This window comes from Mirounga leonina, unplaced genomic scaffold (genome assembly GCF_011800145.1).
Source record: "Mirounga leonina isolate KUSES-001 unplaced genomic scaffold, KU_Mleo_1.0 Mir_174, whole genome shotgun sequence".
NCBI classification, from domain to species: Eukaryota; Metazoa; Chordata; class Mammalia; order Carnivora; family Phocidae; genus Mirounga; species Mirounga leonina.
In genome coordinates, this window is record NW_023270451.1 from 25,914,760 (window position 1) to 25,936,752 (window position 21,993).

A 21,993-nucleotide genomic window follows, 5' to 3' on the forward strand; every position below is an offset into this window, starting at 1 on the left:
TCTGTTTAAGGCTGCACTGACATGCTAATAGTTTCCATCAATGCTTAAATGGTTTCAGGAAGCACACACACAATATATAAGATCAGCGTGACAGAGGAAATGCGCAGACTGAGCTTGCAAAAGTGTCTTAGAAAGGAAGCAGCTTAATATAATAATGGGAGTTACTACTTCCTGTATTAGGAAAATAAAAGCAAGAGCAACATTCATCTGAATGAAAGCAAAACTACTCACAAAACAAATTTCACAGACAAAAGGCTAGCAGCCAGCCCTGATATAATGACCTAAGTTTAAGTTTAGCCTTGACAATCGAGTGACATTTTCTCTAATCTTTAATTACGACATTTAATTTTCTTAGGCTACTTTCCATTAATTATACTGTATGCATATGAAGGTGCCGAGTGATTGTCTATAAAAGGAAATGGAAGTGCTGAAAATAGTGAGGCATGGTTAAAAGATGGTGAACTCAGCTGGGTGTGTGTATGTTTGTGTTTATATAATTGGTAGCACATGAGGAATAAAAAGCAGAGGCCAATGATGTGTATGAGACGCACAATTCATGGACGTTTAGCACACGTGGCCTCCCCACCCATGCAGTTATAAATCTCTGAAGATACTATATAAGGAGCACTGTTAATCTAGGACCAGAAGGTACTCTTGAACTGTACTGTAGAACAAAAAGTAAGATTAGAGAAAAATAAACACAATCATAAGTAAGATATATAATCTTGTTCTTTAAAATACGATGGAAAATTGTTACTGGGAAGGCATCACAGTGTCCTGGAAAGAGGTGCACTATGAAAATAGATCAAGTAGTGCTGGGGCATGGAAAAGGGTCTTCACCCCTTGGGGGCTTCTGCTCACCCCTCAGAACAATGGAGTTAATGACAAGTATACCTTCCTTGGAACACTGAGGATTAATGTAGATAATGCTTCTGCACAGTACCAAGCTCATCGTGAGCAATCAAAATGTGCTTTCTTATCAACCATTTTTCAAGGTCGAAAAGGAATTAGATGTCTTAAGGGCTCATCTTGTGTTAGGTACTGCACTTCATGTTTACACATCTCACAAAACCCAGATAAACACTATCTTCCTGGTTTCCTGATATGGAAATGGAGACTCAGGTGAAGTAACTTACTGAAGGCCATTCAACCATGAACAGGTAGAAGCAATATTTGATTCCAGGTCTTCTACAACTAGTTAAGAAATAGTATTGAATAGCCGAGCCAAGAACATTTACTGAACTCCTTCATATGAAGTGCCAAAGGAGATTAAGGAGACTCCACTCCAAACTGTAAAAGAAGGGTCCTAGGTTCCTAGGTATCTGAGGGACTGACATACAGAGGATGTTTTTCACCTATGTGCAAACATTTCAAAGTGTTACTTTTAATTGAAAGTTTACAACTGGACTTTTTAAAGGTGGCCCTTGTGCCTTCTCTTGCTCTCCTTGCCTCACAGCCAGAAGTACCCCCTTGAAGAAGTGACATGTGGTAGAGTGGGAAAAGCATGAGCATCCCTGTTCCCAGAGCTATCACATCCTGGGCATGTGGCCTTGGACAGATGACTAGACCTTTCTGAGCTTTGGTTTCTTCATTTTGAAACACAGGGGGAAAAAACCCAAGTAGACCCAACTTCTCAAGGTTATTTGAGGATAAAATATATGCACTTTCTATATATTAGTGCTGAACCTAACAGTATTATTAATTATAATATCCAACCTTGGCACATTAGAGTCACGCATACCATGACAAATTCTCTGAGACGTTACTTCACCTCACGTTTAGCAGAGTTTCTGGCATTAAGTAACTGCCCACACAATGATAATATTTTTCCATTCCCCTCAAGTAAAAGTAAGGGAATGAGAAGCAAAGGATGGAGAGGAAACTTACCGTTATGAGGACAGCCTGAGCTACCACCAGCTTCTTGGAAGAACCAGTGCCAGTCATCACAAAGGATGGACGGACTGATGATCAGCCACACTCTGGCTTGTCCACCTCAGACTACAGTGGTGGCCATGGTCAGCCCCCCTACACACTCCTCTCCCATGACTTGGATGCATCTCAATTTTGCAATGATCTGGCCTGGAGCAGCTTGGGGGAAAAAATCATTCTGCTAAATGCTGTGTAAAGTAATGACACTGAGAGAAAACTTGAAAGTCTACAAGGATATTCTGGATGCTCGCCATGAATAATTGCCATGTTGGGACTGGCAACTAAAACAGCACTGCAGAGATATTTACCCAATTTTCATAAAAACTATTATGGCTTTATTTTCAAAGCAAGTAACTACAGAGCTGTGTGGCTTGTCGGTAAATGTTCAAGTGATTAACTGAGAAATGTGGAGGTGGGTGGAAGAAGGCTGTTAGGCATACAAATTTGAGAAAAACAAAATCTAGAGAAGGATGTTTTTTGAACTGTGAAAGCTAAAAGCATTTTGGTCTCCAGAATGATGTTCCATATAAGAGTGCTAAGTCCTAGACCCCAGGAGAGAAGAAAGGGAACATTGGCACATCTGTTTCAATGGTTATTTTTGAACATGCCCAAAGTTAGGTTTTCAAATTCGGGTTTCCTTAGTTAAAATCCTGGCGCAGGGCAAAAGCCAGTTGCAAAGTCAAAGTGCATTTTTTTAGAATTAGCCCTGTTTGCAGGGTGGGAAGCCTCCTTGCCTTTCTTGCTTGCAGGCCTGCCCTGCCCTCTCCTATCCCTGGGGGAATTCTCTCAGCCCAGACCAGGGCCTGCAGGGCCAAAGCACAGGTTTGGCAATGGAGCTGCCAGAGCGTCTGTGGGAGTCAGGGAGGGAGTGGGTCATCCTGGGCGAGGTCTGGGACACCTATCCCACTGCCATTCACAGCCTTGCCTGCGAAACTCACTGCAAAACTTACCATCTAGGGTAAAAACAGTAAGGAACTTACACTAGGCTACAGAACCTGGCAACCTCAACAAAACCCTCTGTATCGATACTACCAATGGCTGTCTTCTGGATCCACCTTAGAATTCTTGATAAATCCATCCCTACGACCCTCACTGGTGCCACCACCCCCTCTACATAGCCGGGAAGTGTCAGAGCCGAAGTTAAAGCCAGGTCTGGCTGTCTCCAGAGCTTCTGACCTTACTGACCTTCCGTACTTTGTTTTATCATGTATCCAGAGTAAAACACCTGGCTTTCCTGCTAAAAACACTGGAATGGGGCACATCACAGAACTCCATTTTACTACTGGCCGTTTTCATTAAATATAGGCACTCTGATCTCTTTAAAAAAAAAAAAAATCAGAGAAGGATATGCCTTCCCCTCAACCAGCTCCCAGTGGGTGTGTCCACTTTTTCAAAGGGCCCCCAGTGCTCACTTCTCTATAAAGACATCTAACTCAACCCACATAATAGGGGAGAAAAGACCACTAATACAAATAGAATTTTAGATTTTTCCAGGAAAAGCCAACTCGACTCCACAGGGGTATTTTGCTTTTGCCTTTGTTTTTGTTTTTGTTTTGCCTTCTCTGAAGCCTGTTTTGGATCTGTAGGGAAATGTGTAAGTAAACGGCATCCTGGAAGGATGAAGTAAACATGACCACATCTGAGGGTCAGTAATTTAAGACAGGGCACTGTTTTCCTACAGACAGCATTTCATTCAGCTTTCTAAAAAAATGCTTTTAAACTCATGGTCTAAATTACTTTCTCTAAAAAAGTGACAGTGCTTTTGAGATATGGCTAGAAATATTCCATTCCTATCTCCATGACTATTTCTACCATGTGAAAGACATTCTCCGATGATTTGGAATCAGTATAAAATTAACATTAATAATAACCCATGCAAAATCCCTATGTTTAGTAGCACTTTAATGAAACAATAAATATTTATTGTTTGAAAATGCGAGATTAGAACATTGCTTCTTTTATTGGAAATCACTTCAAAAGATGGTTCTCTCCACTTTAAATTTGAGCTTTGCTGTATTTAGATTTAAAAAAATTGTAATATTAAAAATTTTTTTGTAATATTAAATTTCAATGCTAAATTTCCCATAAAGTTAAAATGCTACAAAAATTTATTAATCATAAAATTTAAATGATGAAGGATTATGTCAATAAAGGTACAATTAATAGAACCATATCAGGCCTGAGTAAAAAAGCAATAGTTGTCACATAAAACATTACCACAAAATATTTGCAAAATGTCAACATAGTCACTTGGGTATTTTTCAGGTTGTAAGAGGTGGAGACTCAATTCATTTTTACAATAAAATTATTCTGGGAAAGAATGACACATGTTTTCTAGAGAAAGGTTCATTAGAAATAAAACTTAAAACTTCTGGGGCATGAGTTATATCCCTGTAATTCTGTAGCAGAAGTCTCTTCCCTCCAAACAGGATGCATTGAGTGTTTAACACATTAATTATCATCCTTCATCAAGCATAAAACTAACAGTCAGGAAATCCAGCTGCAGTGGCACAATTACCAACACTCAGAATACACCCTGCAGCAAAGAAAACAAATGGGTTGCTTTTCATTAACAGAGCTTGGCAAACCTCTCCAAAGACAATGTTTTCTTTCCAGCCAGAGTCCCAAAAGGCATTTCAGGGGCTATTTGCTCAGGTAAATCCAGAGAACAAATAAATGGTGAAAATATTTATTTGAATTTCAAAATATCCATTATCAATATATAGTGCCATTCAGAAGAAAATGACATTTTGAAAATGACTCAATCAAATCAAAATCTTTTAAATACAAGGTATGTTTAAAAAAAATACATTAGTGCAAGAGGTTGCTAAGTCAGGTAATATCTTCATGCTTGCTGGTAATACACAAGGTATTAGTGATTTTCATTTTCATGTTTTGTGGCATGCAGGATGATATGTAATATGCCTCTATGTGGGCAATAATGAGCTGTGTGATAACAGGATTCTATTCTATAGGTTTAGGTCCATATAAAGAAAATAATTAGTGACTAGCTTGTGATTCCAATATAACATCATTGAAAAGACTAGACGAATAGCATTCTAGAAAAGTAATAACAGCCTAGTTTAGTTGGTTGATTACTGGACACTTAACATTCTTAATATTACTATAATTATATTATACCTCAACAGATATATTATTTCTACTGAGTTTATATTACAATTAAACCATAAACTGTTACTTAAACCATAATTTAAGGAAGACTCTGGGGATGTAAAAGGCAATGGATAGTCATGTGCCCAAAATATTTGTAATTATATCCTGAACCAGTGCCATCAAACTTTCACGAAATTCTCTGCCCAGAAATCCTCTAACATAATCAGCTTGATCCTCTCTGCAGGATAAATATCATGGCAACAATTAAAGAGCCATATTTTCCTCAGCACAGGAGGCCAGAGCGACACATAAGGATTCTTCCATGCTTGTGGCACAACTTCAATTTTATAGTGTGCTTTATATGCAATTAACTCAAACCTGAACTTCTTTTAAATCGTCTTTGCAGAAGGCATCATTCCATCTTCCACCTAGCTGATTTGAGTTATGTACAGTTGTCTTTCAAAAGACAAACTCTGAAACTGTATTTATTATAAAATAAAATCTGATGCACATACACACCCTAAAACCTAAAACTCTCTGCCTTATCAAAGAATAAGTGACGGGATTCTGTTCAGGCCTGTATAAGAAATGTGAAGAGTGTGAGTTGTAATAATTTTAATCAACATGGCTTGGTCAGGATAGCTGCTTCCTAAGGTGATAAAAGTGAGTAATAAATTATGGGGAAGGAATACAGTCCTGCCAACAATGGTAATATTGATGATGTGATAAGAAAGGCTTTGGGGTCACTGGATACAAACATTTGGCTGGACAAAAGAGGATACCTAGGAAATAAGAAGTCCCTCCCCTCAAGTGCTTCTGTCCAGCTGACAGAGCAAAAAAAGGGGCACATTCTGAATCTGGTTACCATGCAGCATGTCAGCGAGTGCCAATAAATGAGCAAATGACCAGCTGACGGGAGGATTATGAAGAACAAACTTCACTGGCCAGATGTCCTGTCTGGAGTCAGGGCAGGTGCATCTCAAGGTGAGTGAACTATTTTGGGTTCCTCTTGGGACTTTCATTTAAAGGGCCAGGGTCTTAAAGGTTTCTGTCTTAGTACTTTTATAGATGCAGTGACATTATAAACATTTCAAAATCAGAGAGGTGTTTTAAAGCAAAAAAAAAAAAAAAAAAAGGCTTTTTAATGTTTTCTCAAGCAAGGTGATGAGTCATTTACAAATTGCCTGAAAAATTAGAAGGAAGGTAATTTCAAGGTATTAACAAGTTCTTTCCTGGTCTTTTTTCCCCCCAAAGATATGACCTGGCAACAAAGTACCTAGTGTTCTCTCATTCTCAAAATCCTTTTGGAACCCAAGTCACTTCCTTCTCGACATGCATTCTCCCTCAGCAACCAAAATGATTCCACATTCAGTTGCAATCCTGAGAATCAGATATTTGCATATATCCCCTTTAAGTTGAGAAATCACTGAGTTTAATGTTGCTTTTTCGACTGGAAAATATTCCTGTAGTCTTACAGGAATCTAATTCTGTATTAGATGATACTCACAGAATAAAATGACATTTGTCAGAAGTAACAGAGGAAAGAAAAATACCTCTTCAAGTGAGCATATTTGAATTTAATAATTAAAAAGTTATGGAGTATACTAGACTTGTACAATCTTCCCTTTAACAAAGTCAAACAAGTCATTTAAAGAAGCAGGACCAGTCCCCACAATTCACCTTCCACTAATATGTACCCCAAGGTTCCAGCTGTGTTTTTGTATTGCTGTGACGAATACTTACACAAAAAAAGACTATACTAAGGGACATAGTTCCCTCTTTGACACTGGGAGTCTGTTGCAGTAATGATGATTGCTGCCATGGACACTCTGATATAAACAAAACATTACTTTTCATAAGATTTTCTAATGGCCTCTCTAGCTTTCATACCTTTAATGTAGTGAATTCATATGGCTGATAACCTTTGAAGCTCTCGTGGATGGCTGCCATAGTGTGAGAAGTTTTCTCCCAAAAATGAAGCAGGGTGGTCTGTAAGGAAAGACAGTACAGCTATTAATGTTTCGAATGCCCAGATCTAGCCACAGGCCCTGGAGAAGGATGCCCACATAGGATTCCAACTCACCTCTGCAGGCTTGTTTCCCATTATGCCCCTCTTTATACCTCGTATTTCAGCCAAACTCAATGCTTCCCAGTTCCCCCAAATACTGCCTCCCATGGCTAATAATGCTCCACCATTTTGGGATATTCTTCTCCCTGTTTTCTGTACTTGTCCCATGTGATCCATCCCCCAAAACCCAGGAATCATTACCAATCTGCTTTTGTGATCTCTCCGCTGATTCGATTTGTCCCTCTTTAAAATCTCATTGGATTTTGTAGAACTTATTTCACTTAGCACACACACCCTGCTTTCTCCTTGAAGTACAGAAAATATAGTTAGACTGTATGTACTATCTCTGATTTCCTTCTGAAACTTTAAGGTCCTTGAGGACAGGGAATTTGGTCTCATTAATTTTTATATTCCCTACAACACCCAGAATTTGGCCTCCCACACTCAGTTGGTGCCCAAAAGCACTGTTGTTGAATATGAGTACTATCCTGAAGGAACTCAGGCTAGAAGGAGACAAAAATTAATAGTTCCTTGAATTATGACAACCTGATGAGTAGGTGAATGACGGTGCCATGGGAAGTAGAGGCCACAACGCAGAGTGAATTCAGAAGAGGGTTTCTGAAGGACGCAATACTCAGACTGGTACGTCAAACAGAGGGGACTATGGAAAGGTACAATGGAGGGGAAAGGCACTCAGGCAGATGGAACCACCTAAGTTAATGCAGGAAAGTGAGAAAGCAGTGTGTGCACAGGAAATAGCTAATATTCAGTTTGAGTAAACTGTAAGTCTACTAGAAGGGAAAGGGGTGGAAAGTAAATTGTGAGCAAGACATTCAGAACTTCATAATGCCCAAACCATACTTTTAGCTCCAACACTGTCTTTCTGTCCCCCTAAACCTCGTAACATTCTTGGTTCACTATAACCAACATCACTTTGTTACCTGGTACGTTGCTAGCATATGAGACAACAGATTGCATCGGCTTGCTCCAAGAAGATCCACTTTCTGACACACATCCATCTTCAATTTGTCAAAGCTTTTTTTGGCAAGGCGTACTTGTGTTTGTACCTATGAAAGTAAAAGGGAGCTTTTGAACCACTCAGACTCTTAGGTGGTTAAAATTTGCCAGTGAGGGAAGACCCATAGTGGGCTTATCTCTCTCACACAAGAAAACACCTTTGAAAATTCCAGGCAAGCGAGAAGATCCTACAACATCCATTCTTTACCTTCAAAGGACTTCAACAACAGTACTGCATATGATGATTTTACAGCAGATTTGCCATCCTATTTGTCAGTCAAAAGTTAAAATTCCTCTCCTCTCAGAGCATTCACTGAGTAACCATGGTGGGGAGACATCTGGAAACATGCACAGTGGCAAAGGAATAACTTTCACCCTGTTGTTGTTTCCCTATATTTCTTTGAAGCTGATTTCTGGTATATTCTTCACTCAGCTTCACTAATGCTAGCATCTTACATAATACAGTACATTTGTTAAAAATAAGAACTCAACACTGACACAATCCTATTAGCTAAACAACAGACATTATTCAGATTTGACTAGATTTTCCATTGATGTCCTTTTTTCTGTTCCAAGATCCAAACGAGGATACCACATAAGAGAACTGTGACACAGCCTAAAAAGCTGATAAACTTTCAAGTTTTTATTACTGAGTATGTACACAAGCAATTCTCCCTCTATCCCTCAGCCATGTAGTAGCTCAAAATGGAGGTCAGTAAAAAATTCAGAAATGTCAATTCTATACATTATTTGATAATAAAATGGAAGCTTTTAAGGGGTGCCTGGGTAGCCCAGTTGGTTAAGCCTCTGACTCTTGATTTCAGTTCAGGTCATGGTCTCAGGGTTGTGGATCGAGCCCCTCTTTGGGTTCCATGCTCAGTGCAGTCTGCTTGTCCCTCTCCCTTCCCTCTGCCCCTCCCCCCACTCATGCTTGTGCATGCTCTCTCTGTAAAATAAATAAATCTTAAAAAATAAAATAGGTTTTAAAAATAATACAGCTACTTTAAAAAGGGTGAACTCAAAATTTCTCCTTCCTCAAATCTGAAGCATCACCACACGATATGGTGTGGCAGGGAAAGCCAGCCAAATACCACTTTATTTCAGATAATTCATGCAGTTGTAGTTAGTAGGTAGATAACTGTTAAGTAATGGTAAGTAATTACTCTGGGAGTAATGCTGACTCTTTAGTGATAGTTCTTCCATCACAGGATACCAGGAGGCAAGGGTGATGTCTACCTTGATCACCATTGCATGTTCAGCACCTAGTGACCTGGTACAAAGCAGGCACTGAATACATATTTGGTGACTGAATGGAGAAATTTTCCAGGCCATTTCAAAAGGTGAAGTGCCTAAGTACCATTTTAAGGTATAACCTACAAAGTTGTTTTAGAAATGATTTTATTTTTTAATAAAAATAAACACGAAGATTATTGATATAAAACATTAATTTTTACCACTGATAATACTAGAGCCACAGCTTATAAAATTATAGGGCATTCTATAATAATAGCAACAATTGATATAACTGTTACCATTTACAACAATTTAACAATTGAAGCAATTTAACAATAGCTACAATTCACAATTAATACAATTGATACAATTGAACAATTAATACAATTCACTTACCACATGCCAGCCATTCTCTTTTAGCCTCTGTTATTACCCTCTCTGACTGCTAAGGGTAAGAGGATTCATCTGGGAAAGTAACTAATGAGCACGGCTGCCATTCTAGATTAGCCTGCCTGACTCCAAAGTCATACAATTCTGCCTCTCAAGCAACTTAACACTGGTCACTGGAAAATCAAGAAGCTCGGAATTATGATTCTATCCAGAAACCCAAGTTTTTCCTGTAGATTATATGGAATTGGAAAAAAATGAGCCAATGCATTTAACACCATTTTGATAGAACTAATATCCTGTATAAATAGGGTCTTGTATCTGTAACTATATAAAACATTTCCTAAGAATTCTTCTGTATCTTTGGTCTACAGGCCCGGGAAAACCAGAGAATAGAAGCCATCTAGCTGCTCCCAAACTGACCACACCATGAGCTTAAATAAATCCGGGAGCTCAATCATTTCCCACTGTAGAGTGGAGAAACTCTAGGCAAAGATGCCTGGGAGCACAGACTATAAAATGAATTTAGAATTAGTTAAAAGTAGTGATTTTCTATCTTCCTTTGAGAGGAATAAGGAGACACAAAAAAGAAAACCCAAGTTGCAGCTTTGCAGAGTGGCAGTATCGTAGCCCATGAGTTTATCTGAGGCATGATTATTGCTAATTGAAAACCCAAGTTCCAGAGGGAAGAAATGGGAGAATGTGAAGAGAAAGATGTCTCAAAGCATCTGAGAACCTCACTGCAAGCCCTCACTGGTTCACCAGTTGCTCAGGCCAGGAAGACTTCCTCAATGGGATCCTGAGAGGCATCTGTCTCCACCCTTTTCTTCAGAAGGGGAAGGAGATTGATATGGGTATGAACTTTCACATATGCATTCATTCAGCACATATTTGGTGAGCGCCTATTATGTGTCAGGACTAGTGCTAGGTACTGGGGCCTCTATAAAGGAATAAGACTTGTAGCAATGGGTCAGTAAATACTTATGAATGAATGTGCTTAGGAATAAGGACCCTCTAATATTTTAGAGAAGACTAATTAGCAACTATATTATAATGCAATGGGAAAAATACAACAATAAAACTAAGAGTGCAGGACAGGGATTGATTAATGCTGGGGGTGGTGTAGGGCAGGGATGTAGGTTGATGTCATTAAAGCCCCAAATACTGGCCTCCCAGTATCCCCACTCTTTGCCCTTTAACTTTTTAGGCTCCTCCCACTCTGACTCAGGGCTTGGCATGTGACTTGCTTTGGCCAGTGGGATGTTAACAAATGTGATGAAACTGGAAGCTTGAAAAAAAAAATGCTAGCATGTTTCCACTTTCTTGCTTCTATGAGATGGCCATGAGAATATGCCCAGGCCAACCTGAGAATATGTCTAGGCTGGCCAGCTGGAGGGCTGTGAGAGTCTTGTGCATGCAAGAGACACAAGGAGGAGAGCCCAGTTGTCCCAACAGATCAGCCTTTGGCCAGCTGACCCAAAGATGTTGGGGAGGCCACCATGATGAGCAGAAGCCCTCCCTACCCTATAGCTGACCACAGACTCATGAGTGAGCCTGACAGAGACCAGAATTACCCTGCTAACCCACAGACTTGTAAGCAATAAGAAATGCCTATTGTTTTAAGATACTGAATGTTAGAATTGCTTATTTCACAGCATTATTGTGGCCACAGATAACGGATATAAATGATAAGCAGGTGGACAATAAAGGCTTCTGAGATGAGGCAGGGGGATATCTGAGCATGAATAGGAGTAAACAATAAATACAACGTATTCACAAGACTGGCCTGCTAATGGGGAGGTTCGAGATCTTCTAATTAAATGCAAATTAATTTGGGGGACTGTGGATTTTGCTTTTTCCTTTACGTATTCTTTTATCATATAAGAAAACTTACTTCAGTTGCTTATAATACAAAGCTCATGCATTAATATCCTTTGAAATGTGCCTTAATTTATTTTGTTTAATTTTGTAAAGTAATTTTAGAAACCTAGAAGAAGACTTCAACATTTGACCCAGTGAGTTCTGAAAGGCCATATGCTTTGTGTGTCAACAATGATTATTAAAATACTTAATGCACTGCTGAGTTTCCAAATGTTGAGTCCTTTCCCTGCCAAACAAGGAGGCTGTTACACTGTTGGGCATTTTGAATATGGTAAAGTTCATTTAATATTTTGTGCTTCATGTCTACTCTCTAAAACACATTTCCAGTCTGCAGCCCACGGACAAAGCACTGAGGACACAGTCAAGCATAGGCCACCATCAAGAGTCCAATTTCATATGCCTCCAGATGCACTTAAGTGAAAAATGTTTTATTATTCCTTTCAATCCCAGATAAATTATATTCAATTACATAAACATCTTGAGGAGCTCCTGTGGTTCTCAAAGTTCTTTAAAAATATCTTCAGTCAAATAAATGTACCCTTTGTCTATTTTTTAGTTTTATTTCTGTTGCCCCACCTTTCTCTTCTTATTCTCTAAGCTCTAGGAAATGATCACGCATATTAAACTCCCTTTAGTGTGAGTCCTGCCTTCCCCAGGCTGCAGAAATTCAGTTTATCAGAAAAGGGAGCAATGTCTTCAGTGCCAAAACTACAGGGCATTTCTCTGTACTTATTTCTCCTAATGTGAAATTCTACTTCTTATAGCCCCAACTTGAATTACATATAGTGAAGTCAAAGCTATTCATCTTCTTATTTCAATCTGACTTCCCCATCCAGTGGGAAAGGTCTTTATATTACTCCATAACCAAATAATCTGAGAGTGGTTTTTAAATTTTTTTGTGTTTTCCTTCCTTTAAAAACAAAATAAAGCAAAACTACAATCCTACTCTTACTTTTACATTTTCTTCCAGGAAATGACTCTGCCTTCCACAATCCACCCATCCAATCATTTAGCAAATATTCACTGAGTATCTTCTACATGCTCATAGTAGTGAGTAAAGCAGAGGTGGTCTCTGCCCTCATGGAGCTGACAGTCCAGTGGGCATTTTCACATCAGTGAGGGCATAATATCAAACCAAACAAAGAAAAGCCCCACTGCCCCACAAGAATGATTTAGCAAGAATCTAAGAGAATATTCTCCAAGAAAGCAGTGCTCAAATTCTATTCAGAAGGACTGAACATGATTAACTATGCAAGAATACTCCAGCAGAGAGAGGAGCATATGCAAAGGTCCTGGGGTGAGGGCAATAAGGCAGGTCCCTGAAAGCCAGTGTAGCTGGGTTGCTGAAGCAATCAGAAGGATAGTAGGAGATGAGGCAAGAGAGGTGGGCTGGGGCACATTCTAGGGCACAGTCCTTGAAGGCATATGCTTAGGATTTTAGTTTTTATCCTAAAAGCTGCAGAAAAACAATGGAGGTCTTTAACCATGGGAGAGACAGAATTTTCAGTTTGAAAAGTCTACTCATTATAGTATGAGGATGGATTGGAGGAAGGAGATGAGTGTAGATGAGCATGGATCTAGAGTCAAGGGGAGATATAATGGTAGCTTTAAACTTGGGTAGTGATACTAATATGGAGAAAAAAGTGCTCTGATTCCAGAGATATTTAGGAGGTAAAACAGGTAGGACCTAGTGAGGGATTAGATGTTGGGAGTATGGAGGATGACTCCTATGGATCTAACCACTCCAAACCCAGTATCATCATCTAATTTGCCTTTCCACCAGATGTTTCTACTCATATCAACTTCTCACGGATACCTCACACCACATCAAAATTCTTGGTTTCTTTCCCAACCAGCTCTCAATACTCCTCCCTCATTAAAACTGATTTGTTCATCATATTTTCCTCTGAGGCAGCAATCCTACATCCAGGGAAAATTTTCAAGATCAGAGAATATAGCAATTATTTCTTTTGGCTTTAAGGTGCCACAAGAGAAAGTCTAGCCCATCTGAAGTCACTTGGAGAACAAATGGACAGGTATTTGGCTTCATTAAAAGATCTTTTTTTCTGGCCACTGAACCAAGACCTTTGAGGGTCAGAGAACCAAACACCTTCCTGAATCACTTTACTGTATCACTTGATTGCATCATATACTTAGCCATTGGTGGCAGGAGCAATTTTGACACTGTATTATGCATGAAAGTATGTGTAAGAGACTGTGTGCACCATGCATGTGTGTAGGCAGCCAACTGTTAACTTAGGAGTGATCTGTTTTTTGGTCTCCCCTCAATAAAATCCTCACTCTGTTTTGAAAAATCTTCCTTCTCTTTATTCTAATCATGTGGTTTAAATGGGAGCTGATATATCCTTTTATAGGGCATTTCTCCACTCCCACTGACTGGCCCAAGGATGGCCATCTTAACCCAAGTTGAGTCAATCACAATGCATCATGGTTGCCTGATTCAGGAAAAGGCATCTGATTCCAGCTGGGTGAATCAGAGCCCTTTTTAAAGGATTTTTGAACTTGGAACAAGAGTTTCATATCAATGGAATAATACAATGTAGTCTAGTCTTTTTGTGGCTGGATTCTTTCACTCAGCATAATCCCTTTGAGATTAGTGTTGTTGCATATGTTAGCATTGTGTTCTTTCTTATTACTGAGTAGTATTTAATTGCATGGATACAGTGTAATTTGTATACTCATTTGGGTTTGGCTATTTTGAATAAAACTGCTATAAACATTTGAGCACAAGTCTTTGTATGGACATGTTTTTCATTTCTCTTGGGCAAATATCTAGGAGTAGGAATGTTAGGTCTTTTAGTAACTGTGTATTTAATTTTATAAAAAAAATTGCCAAACTGTTTTCCAAAGTAACTATATCACTTTGCATTCCTGCCAACAATGAATCCAAGTTCCATTTGTTCCATATCCTCATTAACAGTTGGTATTTTCAATCTTTTAAGTTCTAGCCATTCTAATGGATGTGTAGTCACAGTCATTATGATTTTAATTTGCATTTCTCTAATGACTAAAGATGTTGAAATTCTTTTTATGTCTTATTTGCCACTTGCATATCTTTGGTAATGTGCTTATTCAAATCTTTCGACTTTTTTAAAAATTAGGTTTGTCTTTTTATTACTGAGTTCTTTATATGTTCTAAATATAAATCCATTATCAGACATAAGCTTGAAAATATTTTCTTCAAATCTTTAACTTGCTTTTCATTTTTTCTTTTGTCAAGTTTTTTTAAAAAGTTGATTTTATTGAAGTGTAATAGATATACAATCTCCTATTAGTTTGAGGTATACATCAGAGTGATTCAATATTTTTGTACATTATGAAATGATTCCTACAATAAGCCTTTCATTTGCTTAATGGTGACTTTTGAAGAGAAAAGTTTTTAATTTTGATTATATCTAATTGTTTTTATATTTTCTGATTTTTGTGTCTTACCAAACCATTCTCTAACATCATAAAGATATTTTTCCTGTGCTTTTTCTTCTGGAAATTTTATATTTTTAGCCATTACATTTAGATCTATGACCCATTTCAAGTTAACTTCTGTAGATGGTGTGAGGTAGGGGTGTTGGTTCATTTTGTTTTCCCCAGAAGTAGACATCCAGGTGTTCCAGCATCATTTGTTGAAAAATTATCCAAATGCCCATTATATTGTCTGTACATTTTTGGCAAAAATCAAGGCATTATTAAGTATGGATCCATTTCTGGGCTTTCTCTTGTATTATTTTGATCTATATGTTTATCCTTATATCAATACCACACTCTTGATTACTACAGTTTTATAATGAGTCTTTAAGTCAGGTAGTATAAATCCTATGACATTTCTTTTTTCTTTTTGTTTTGGTTCTTCCAAGTTATTCTTATTATATCTTTGGGACAGCTTCTCCATTTCTTCAAAAAAGCCTTCATGATATTGATAGGATTGCACTGAAGCTACAGATTTACTTGGAATTGACATCTTAACAATATCTTCAGACTGAGGAAAATGGTATATCTTTTCATTTATTGGGTCTTTTAAAATTCTCCTAGCATTTTGTTTGGTTGATGTTAGTGCACGAGCCTTGACATTTTATTAAATTTATTGTAAAATATTTCATATTTTTTGATGCTATAAAAATAGAAATTTCAAGTTCTAACTGCTCACTAAAAATATGATTAATTTTTATAACCTGATCTTGTATCCTATGATCTTCTTAAATTTGATTATTAGTTTTAAAAGCTTTTTTGGGGGATCCCTTAGGATTTCCTCTCTAGATAGATAGATTGATGGATGGATGGATTGATAGAGTTATGGATCCGTGTGCATATATCATGTTATCTAAGATTATAGGCAGCTTTCCTTCTTCCTTTCCAATTTGTATGTCTTTATTTATTTCTCTTGCCTTATTGTACTAGTTTTGATAATGCTGAATAGAAGCTGGTGTGAACAAACATACTTGCCTTGCTTCTGATCTTGGGGCAGGGTATATGTGTGTGGGGGTGTTTAGTCTTTCATAATTAAGTATAATATTAGCTGTACATTCTTCATATATACCCAATGACAGATTGAAGATGTTCTCTTCTATGTTTAGTTTGTTGAAAATTTTTATCAGAATTGGATATTGGATTTTATCAAATGCTTTTTCTGGTTCCACTGAAATGACCATATAGTGTGGTTTTGGTCTTTTCACATAGCAAACTATGTTTACTCATTTTAAATTGATCTCCATTCCTTGGATTACCATATTTTGTCAAGATTATATTAATTTCTGGTAAAAGTCCTTGCTCTGAAGTCTATTTTGTCTAAATTAATATAGCTACTTAAGAATTATTTTGATTAGGGGGCGCCTGGGTGGCTCAGTCATTGGGCGTCTGCCTTCAGCTCAGGTCATGGTCCCAGAGTCCTGGGATCAAGACCCACGTCGGGCTCCCTGCTCAGCGGGGAAACTGCCTGCTTCTCCCTCTCCCCTCCCCCTGCTTGTGTTCCCTCTCTTGCTGTCTCTCTCTCTGTCAAATGAATAGGTAAAATCTTAAAAAAATATTTAAAAAAAAAGAATTCTTTTGATTAGGATTTGCAGGTGATATATTAATCTTTTTACTTTAAAAAAAAATCTTTTTACTCTTAACCTATCTGTATCTTTATATTTAAAGTGCGTCCTGAGACTAGACCTAGCTTAGTCTTGTTTTTTTTAATCTGATCTCTGACTTATTTTTACCCATTTTATCTAATAGAGCATGATATGAGACTTACAAAATATTATAAATAAGACAAAATGGTGTTAGTCTGGTGTTAGAGTGAATCCATTTGGCTTCAGAAAAATCCCAATTTTTTCTAAATCCTTAAAGCCATTTATATTGTAATCAGATCTAAATTTGATGAAGAATCAGAGTGAAATTTACTATATTAAATTTTTGAGTTTTTAGTATTCCCTTTTACAAACAGGATAATTCTTGCTTATTGTGGAATTTCTGCCATCTCTGATTTCTCAGAGCTTACTAGCAGTATTTCTGGACTTGGATACATAAGTTCTTTCTGTGACATAATCCATCTAAGTGTATTTAAATACATTTAATATGTATTAGCCAGTTTAATAGACTAAGCTTCAAGGTTTCCTTAAGAGTGACTTTCTATCCTTTCTAGTTTTAATACAACTTCCCTTAATGGCAATGAAAATACAATAGAAGTTTAGTAGTTCTGCTTTCTTTGCTTTCATTATTAACATTAAATTATCCAAAAATATATTTTCTAGTTCTGTCCACAGTAAAGGTCAAAGTAATGGCTAATTTAGAAGTAATGAGCATCCTAAGCACCCAGACCATGGTCTCTAACTACCATGTCTCTCTCTCTCTTTTTTTTTTTTTAAGATTTTATTTATTTGACAGAGAGAGAGAGAGAGACAGAGAGCACACAAGCAGGGGGAGCAGCAGGCAGAAGGAGAGGGAGAAGCAGGTTCCTCACAGAGCAGAGAGCTTGATGCGGGACTATCCCAGGATTCTGGGATCATGACCTGAGCCAAAGGAAGACGCTTAACCAACTGAGCCACCCAGATGCCCCTACCATGTCTCTCTTAAAATAACCAGGGATCCTTGTCAAAATGGCTGATTCTAGGGCTAGTGTAGGAAATATATGATGGTCCTAAAATATTTTGTTGTACAAGAAAGCAAGTTAGACCATTACCAGGATCATGTCAAAAGGACCCAAGAGTCAACCTGAAGAGGCTCTCACTAGCCAAAGTTAAGACAATTTGAGCATCAATAAAGTATTATTGGCAACAATGAAGACCCATCAAACATATTCAAATCTATGAGTTCATAATGATACTTAAAAAGAAGGAAATGAACACACTAACTGAAAACCAAAAGACCTCATTGGGCACCTGTTGAAAATGCCAAGTGAACCAACTCAATATTTTGACAAAGGACCAAACATTTATACTGCCTTTCCTGTCCAACTGTGCTGTAGCAGGATGACCTGATAGTTGATGAGGGAAAAGTTACTCATTATTGAACCATTCAAATTTATTAACAAAGAAGGAATATATAATATATTAAACCATCTGTTCCCAATAGTGGGCCTATCTCCCACACTCACAATGGTACTGTTGTTACTAGAATGTTTCATAAACCTCAAAGCATTCGAGGTTTTAGCTCTACTTGGAACCATTCTTGCCTCTTGAATTCCTTCTCTCCTCCCAAGAAATATTATTGAGCACCCATAGTTCTAGGTGCTGCAGAGAAACAGGGAATAAAGCAACATCTCTATTTTCATGATGGTTACATTCTAGTGGGTGACATGGAACAATAAACAACTAAAATAAATCTATATTTTGTTAGATGGTGAAAATAAAGCAGCACAGGAAAGATAGATTTGCAGGATCTGGGAGCAGTGGTTGAGGATTCTGTTTAAAGTGGAATGGTTTGGTAAAAGCTTTCTGAGAAGGTGATCTTGGAGCAGAGACCTAGGGGAAGCAAATCATGCAGATATCAGGGAGAAGAGCACTCTGAGCAGAAAGAATGGGGAGTGGAAAAGCCCTGAGGTTGGAGCGTGCTTGGCTTGTTCAACTATAATCATTGTCTTTAGTTATACACTTTTCATATCTGGTTTACATGCCTTATTAAAATGTAAGTTTATTAACAAATAGATAAAATAATGTTCTTAATCAACTGGTGGGTGATTCTGAAAGTTCTATATTTTATTTTATTTTTATTTTTTTTAAAATTTTATTTTTTTATTTGACAGAGAGAGACACAGCGAGAGAGGGAACACAAGCAGGAGGAGAGGGAGAAGCAGGCTTCCCGCTGAGCAGGGAGCCCGATGCGGGGCTCAATCCCAGGACCTGGAATCATGACCTGAGCCGAAGGCAGACACTTGACTGAGCCACCCAGGCGCCCCACAACTCCTCTTTTAAATGTTCAGCCCGAAAGTTCTATATTTTAAAAATCAACATATAATAGCATGAATAACTATGTTTCTATAGTTTCTAGAGAAAACTCATTTTATATACCTTTTTTCCTTTATGCTTTTGTAATGAATCTAGTCCATTGGAATTGAATGATATTTAGATGTACATATAAAGTTTACACATTCCTACTACCCCACTACATACCCACATGCACACACACAAGCGCACACACACATCGTAGTTTGGGATTTTCCCTCAACACAGCAAGAAAAAACCCCCACAAAACTTACACTCTATAGTGCAGGAAACAAATACTTTCACACTTAGCAGCATCATTCTAACACTGTACTTCAGAGAACTACCTCTAAATACCAGGAGAAAGATAGTGAAGAATGAGAGTGAGAGAGAGATTCTAGAACAAGTCCCGAGAAAGAGGCATGCTCCACTGATACAAGGAAATAGAGGGACAAGGTAGATCAACATGGCACTGGAGAAAGCACTTCCACAGTCTGGAAACAAAAGAGAGAAGGGATCAACTCCCTGGTCTTGCTAGACTCAGCACCACAGCTAATGAACCAGGTGGGGCAGGAGTGAGAGGCTGGAAAAAATGTGTGGGGTGTGGTGGCAAACTGGGGAGGGGAATAAATGGGTTGTCCAAGCTGATTTTCAACCTAATTCAAGAAGAGTGGAGAGTAGGCTGATTTGAGAGAGAGGGAAGCTGCAGTCAAAGAAAGAAAGAAGAAAAGGAGAGGAAAAAGAGAGAAGAATCTATACATGTTTAATGCTGTGGCTATGATGGTTACTTACCAGGGTTTTGTCAAAAACAAGGAAGATGTGTGTCATTTTACTTCATTTCCTCCTAAACACATATTTTGAACTTTAACAATTCAGCAATAACAAATACACAATGGTAATTCTGGGGTTTTTCAGTTATGTCACTGCTGAATTTATAGACTGAATTGAATCTTTCAGCTAGCATTCCCTTCAGATGAATGAAAACTGTTTATTCAAGACAAGAGTTTTGGATCCATCTGTGTAATCAGGACAAGGCACACATACAGCTGACATAATCTCAATTCCTTTACACAAGCATGGTAGGCAACCTTCATTCAGATGCTCATTTTCAGATACTAATGGAAATCACTCCAAATTTCTTCCCTACTCTGCGCTTTACAAGTTCAGGTTTATAACATGTTCTGATCATGAGTGCATAAGTCAACTAGGAGTGGAACACACCAAAGAAAGTGTCAGGGTCATGTTCTAGGAATGTATAAAATATTGCAGATGAATACCTTAATCAAATAATGATCCCAGTGATGATTCAGGGGAAGTGGGGGCCCATCCCACAATCCACTCTCTGTTGAGTTTCCAGGTAAGAGAGTTTTAACTCTCCTTTATTGCAGTTAATCGTGTGTTCCAAACTGGGTGAGAAGGAAAAAAGTGCACCCTCACGGAGGGCAGTGTTTTACAACTGTTTCATACTACAGTTTTTCAAGGTAGGTAACATTATGCTCCTTGGTAGAGAAGAGAAAATGGAGGTACAACACGATTTGCCCAAAACCAACCAGCAGGTAAGTAGAACGGCCAGCACCTGGCCTGGGTTGGATGCTCTCTCCTCTTGGGTAACATACAAACCCTGCACCCATACCCTGCATCCTGCCTTTGGCCCATCCCACATCACCTCCCAGGCACCATATGCTCTAGGCATACTCAGTTTCCCTTCTCCAGCTACACCATGCCAAACCTCCTTCCACACTTCTGCACAATTCCTATGACTGGGAAAACAAACTTCCCCTCATGGTCCACATGGTAACTCTTACTCAACCTTTTAAGTTTCTGCTCAAAGGGTTTCTCCTCTGAGAACCTTTTCCTGTAAGGCTCCTCAGCTAAGTTAGCAGTTTCTCCTCTCTGCAGTCAGTCTCTTTGCAAACACCCTTATGACACGGAATTGTGGTGCGTGCAACCTGCTCCCATGTACACCCAGCTATGCTCTGGACTATTCAGCCTCATGAGGGTGAAAGCTACACACTATTTAATTTCATGAGGCTGTGGCTATATGCCTCCAGGTAGTCAGTATGCAAAACACTGAATGAAGAGAGGATTCCAGAATGAGTCCTGCTTTCCTACTACATAATGGCGCTCTTCAAGAAAGCACAACATGCTCTGTTTGCTGAATTACTGTTAGACTTTCCCGGACACCATCCTTCTTCCTCACCAGCACCACACCATTTACTGAGTAGGTGAAATACATACATGCACGTACTCTCATTTGATTTTTGCAATACTCCTAACACCATAATTTTCTTTCTATTTCACAGAGAAGGAAACTGGGTTTCAGAACCATTAGGTAACTTGCCCAAGCCAACCTGACCAGCAGGGCAGGGCAGGATGTGAAAGTCCATGTTCATTTCACTGAATCACTTTGCTTTCCCAATTGTAGCAAATCTCAAACCAGCAAGAGCAACTGTACATTACCCAAAATGGAGGTGTCGGCATTTCATCTATCACTCTTTCTCTTCGTGACCTGTCACTCATTACATTAAAATGTTCTAATATGTTACAAGTTTATGATCCTGGCTTCTTGTTTTAAAATTCAAACCATTACTCACTATGCAATATATCTACTGATGTAGGATCAAAGAATAAAAGGTGATCTGTTTTCAAGCCCTTGGTTGAAACACAGTTAAAATTATTCACAACCATGTAGTGTATAATATGCAGATACAGTCCAGATTAATTTAGCTAGCTATTACACTGTCCCAACATCCTTAATGTTTGCTCAGCTGGTGATTTTTTTTTTTTTTTCTGCTTTCTGTTTTTAACTTAAGAAAGCAATGCTGTCATCAGAAAATGTAACTGACTGGTTTCACTTCCTCTTTCAGGTCATTAGTGGAAGTATTAACTCAGGTCACAAGACTGAGCCCAGGGCACCCGCTTTATCAATTTCTTTCTTATCTGAGAAGC

The 21,993-nt window shown here is 38.3% G+C and overlaps 1 protein-coding gene across 7 annotated transcripts in view; it reads right to left on the reverse strand.

The window, feature by feature from the left end:
* The window catches only part of ICA1 (islet cell autoantigen 1), a 155,892-nt gene that overhangs the window by 36,014 nt on the left and 97,885 nt on the right, over nt 1-21,993 (reverse strand). For all 7 annotated transcript variants that reach the window (XM_035020622.1, XM_035020627.1, XM_035020623.1 and 4 more), the window contains 2 exons: nt 8,053-8,178; nt 6,934-7,032 (listed from right to left, as the gene is read on the reverse strand). In XM_035020622.1, the coding sequence (XP_034876513.1) occupies nt 6,934-7,032; nt 8,053-8,178 (225 nt within the window). The remainder of the gene's footprint in view (nt 1-6,933; nt 7,033-8,052; nt 8,179-21,993) is intronic.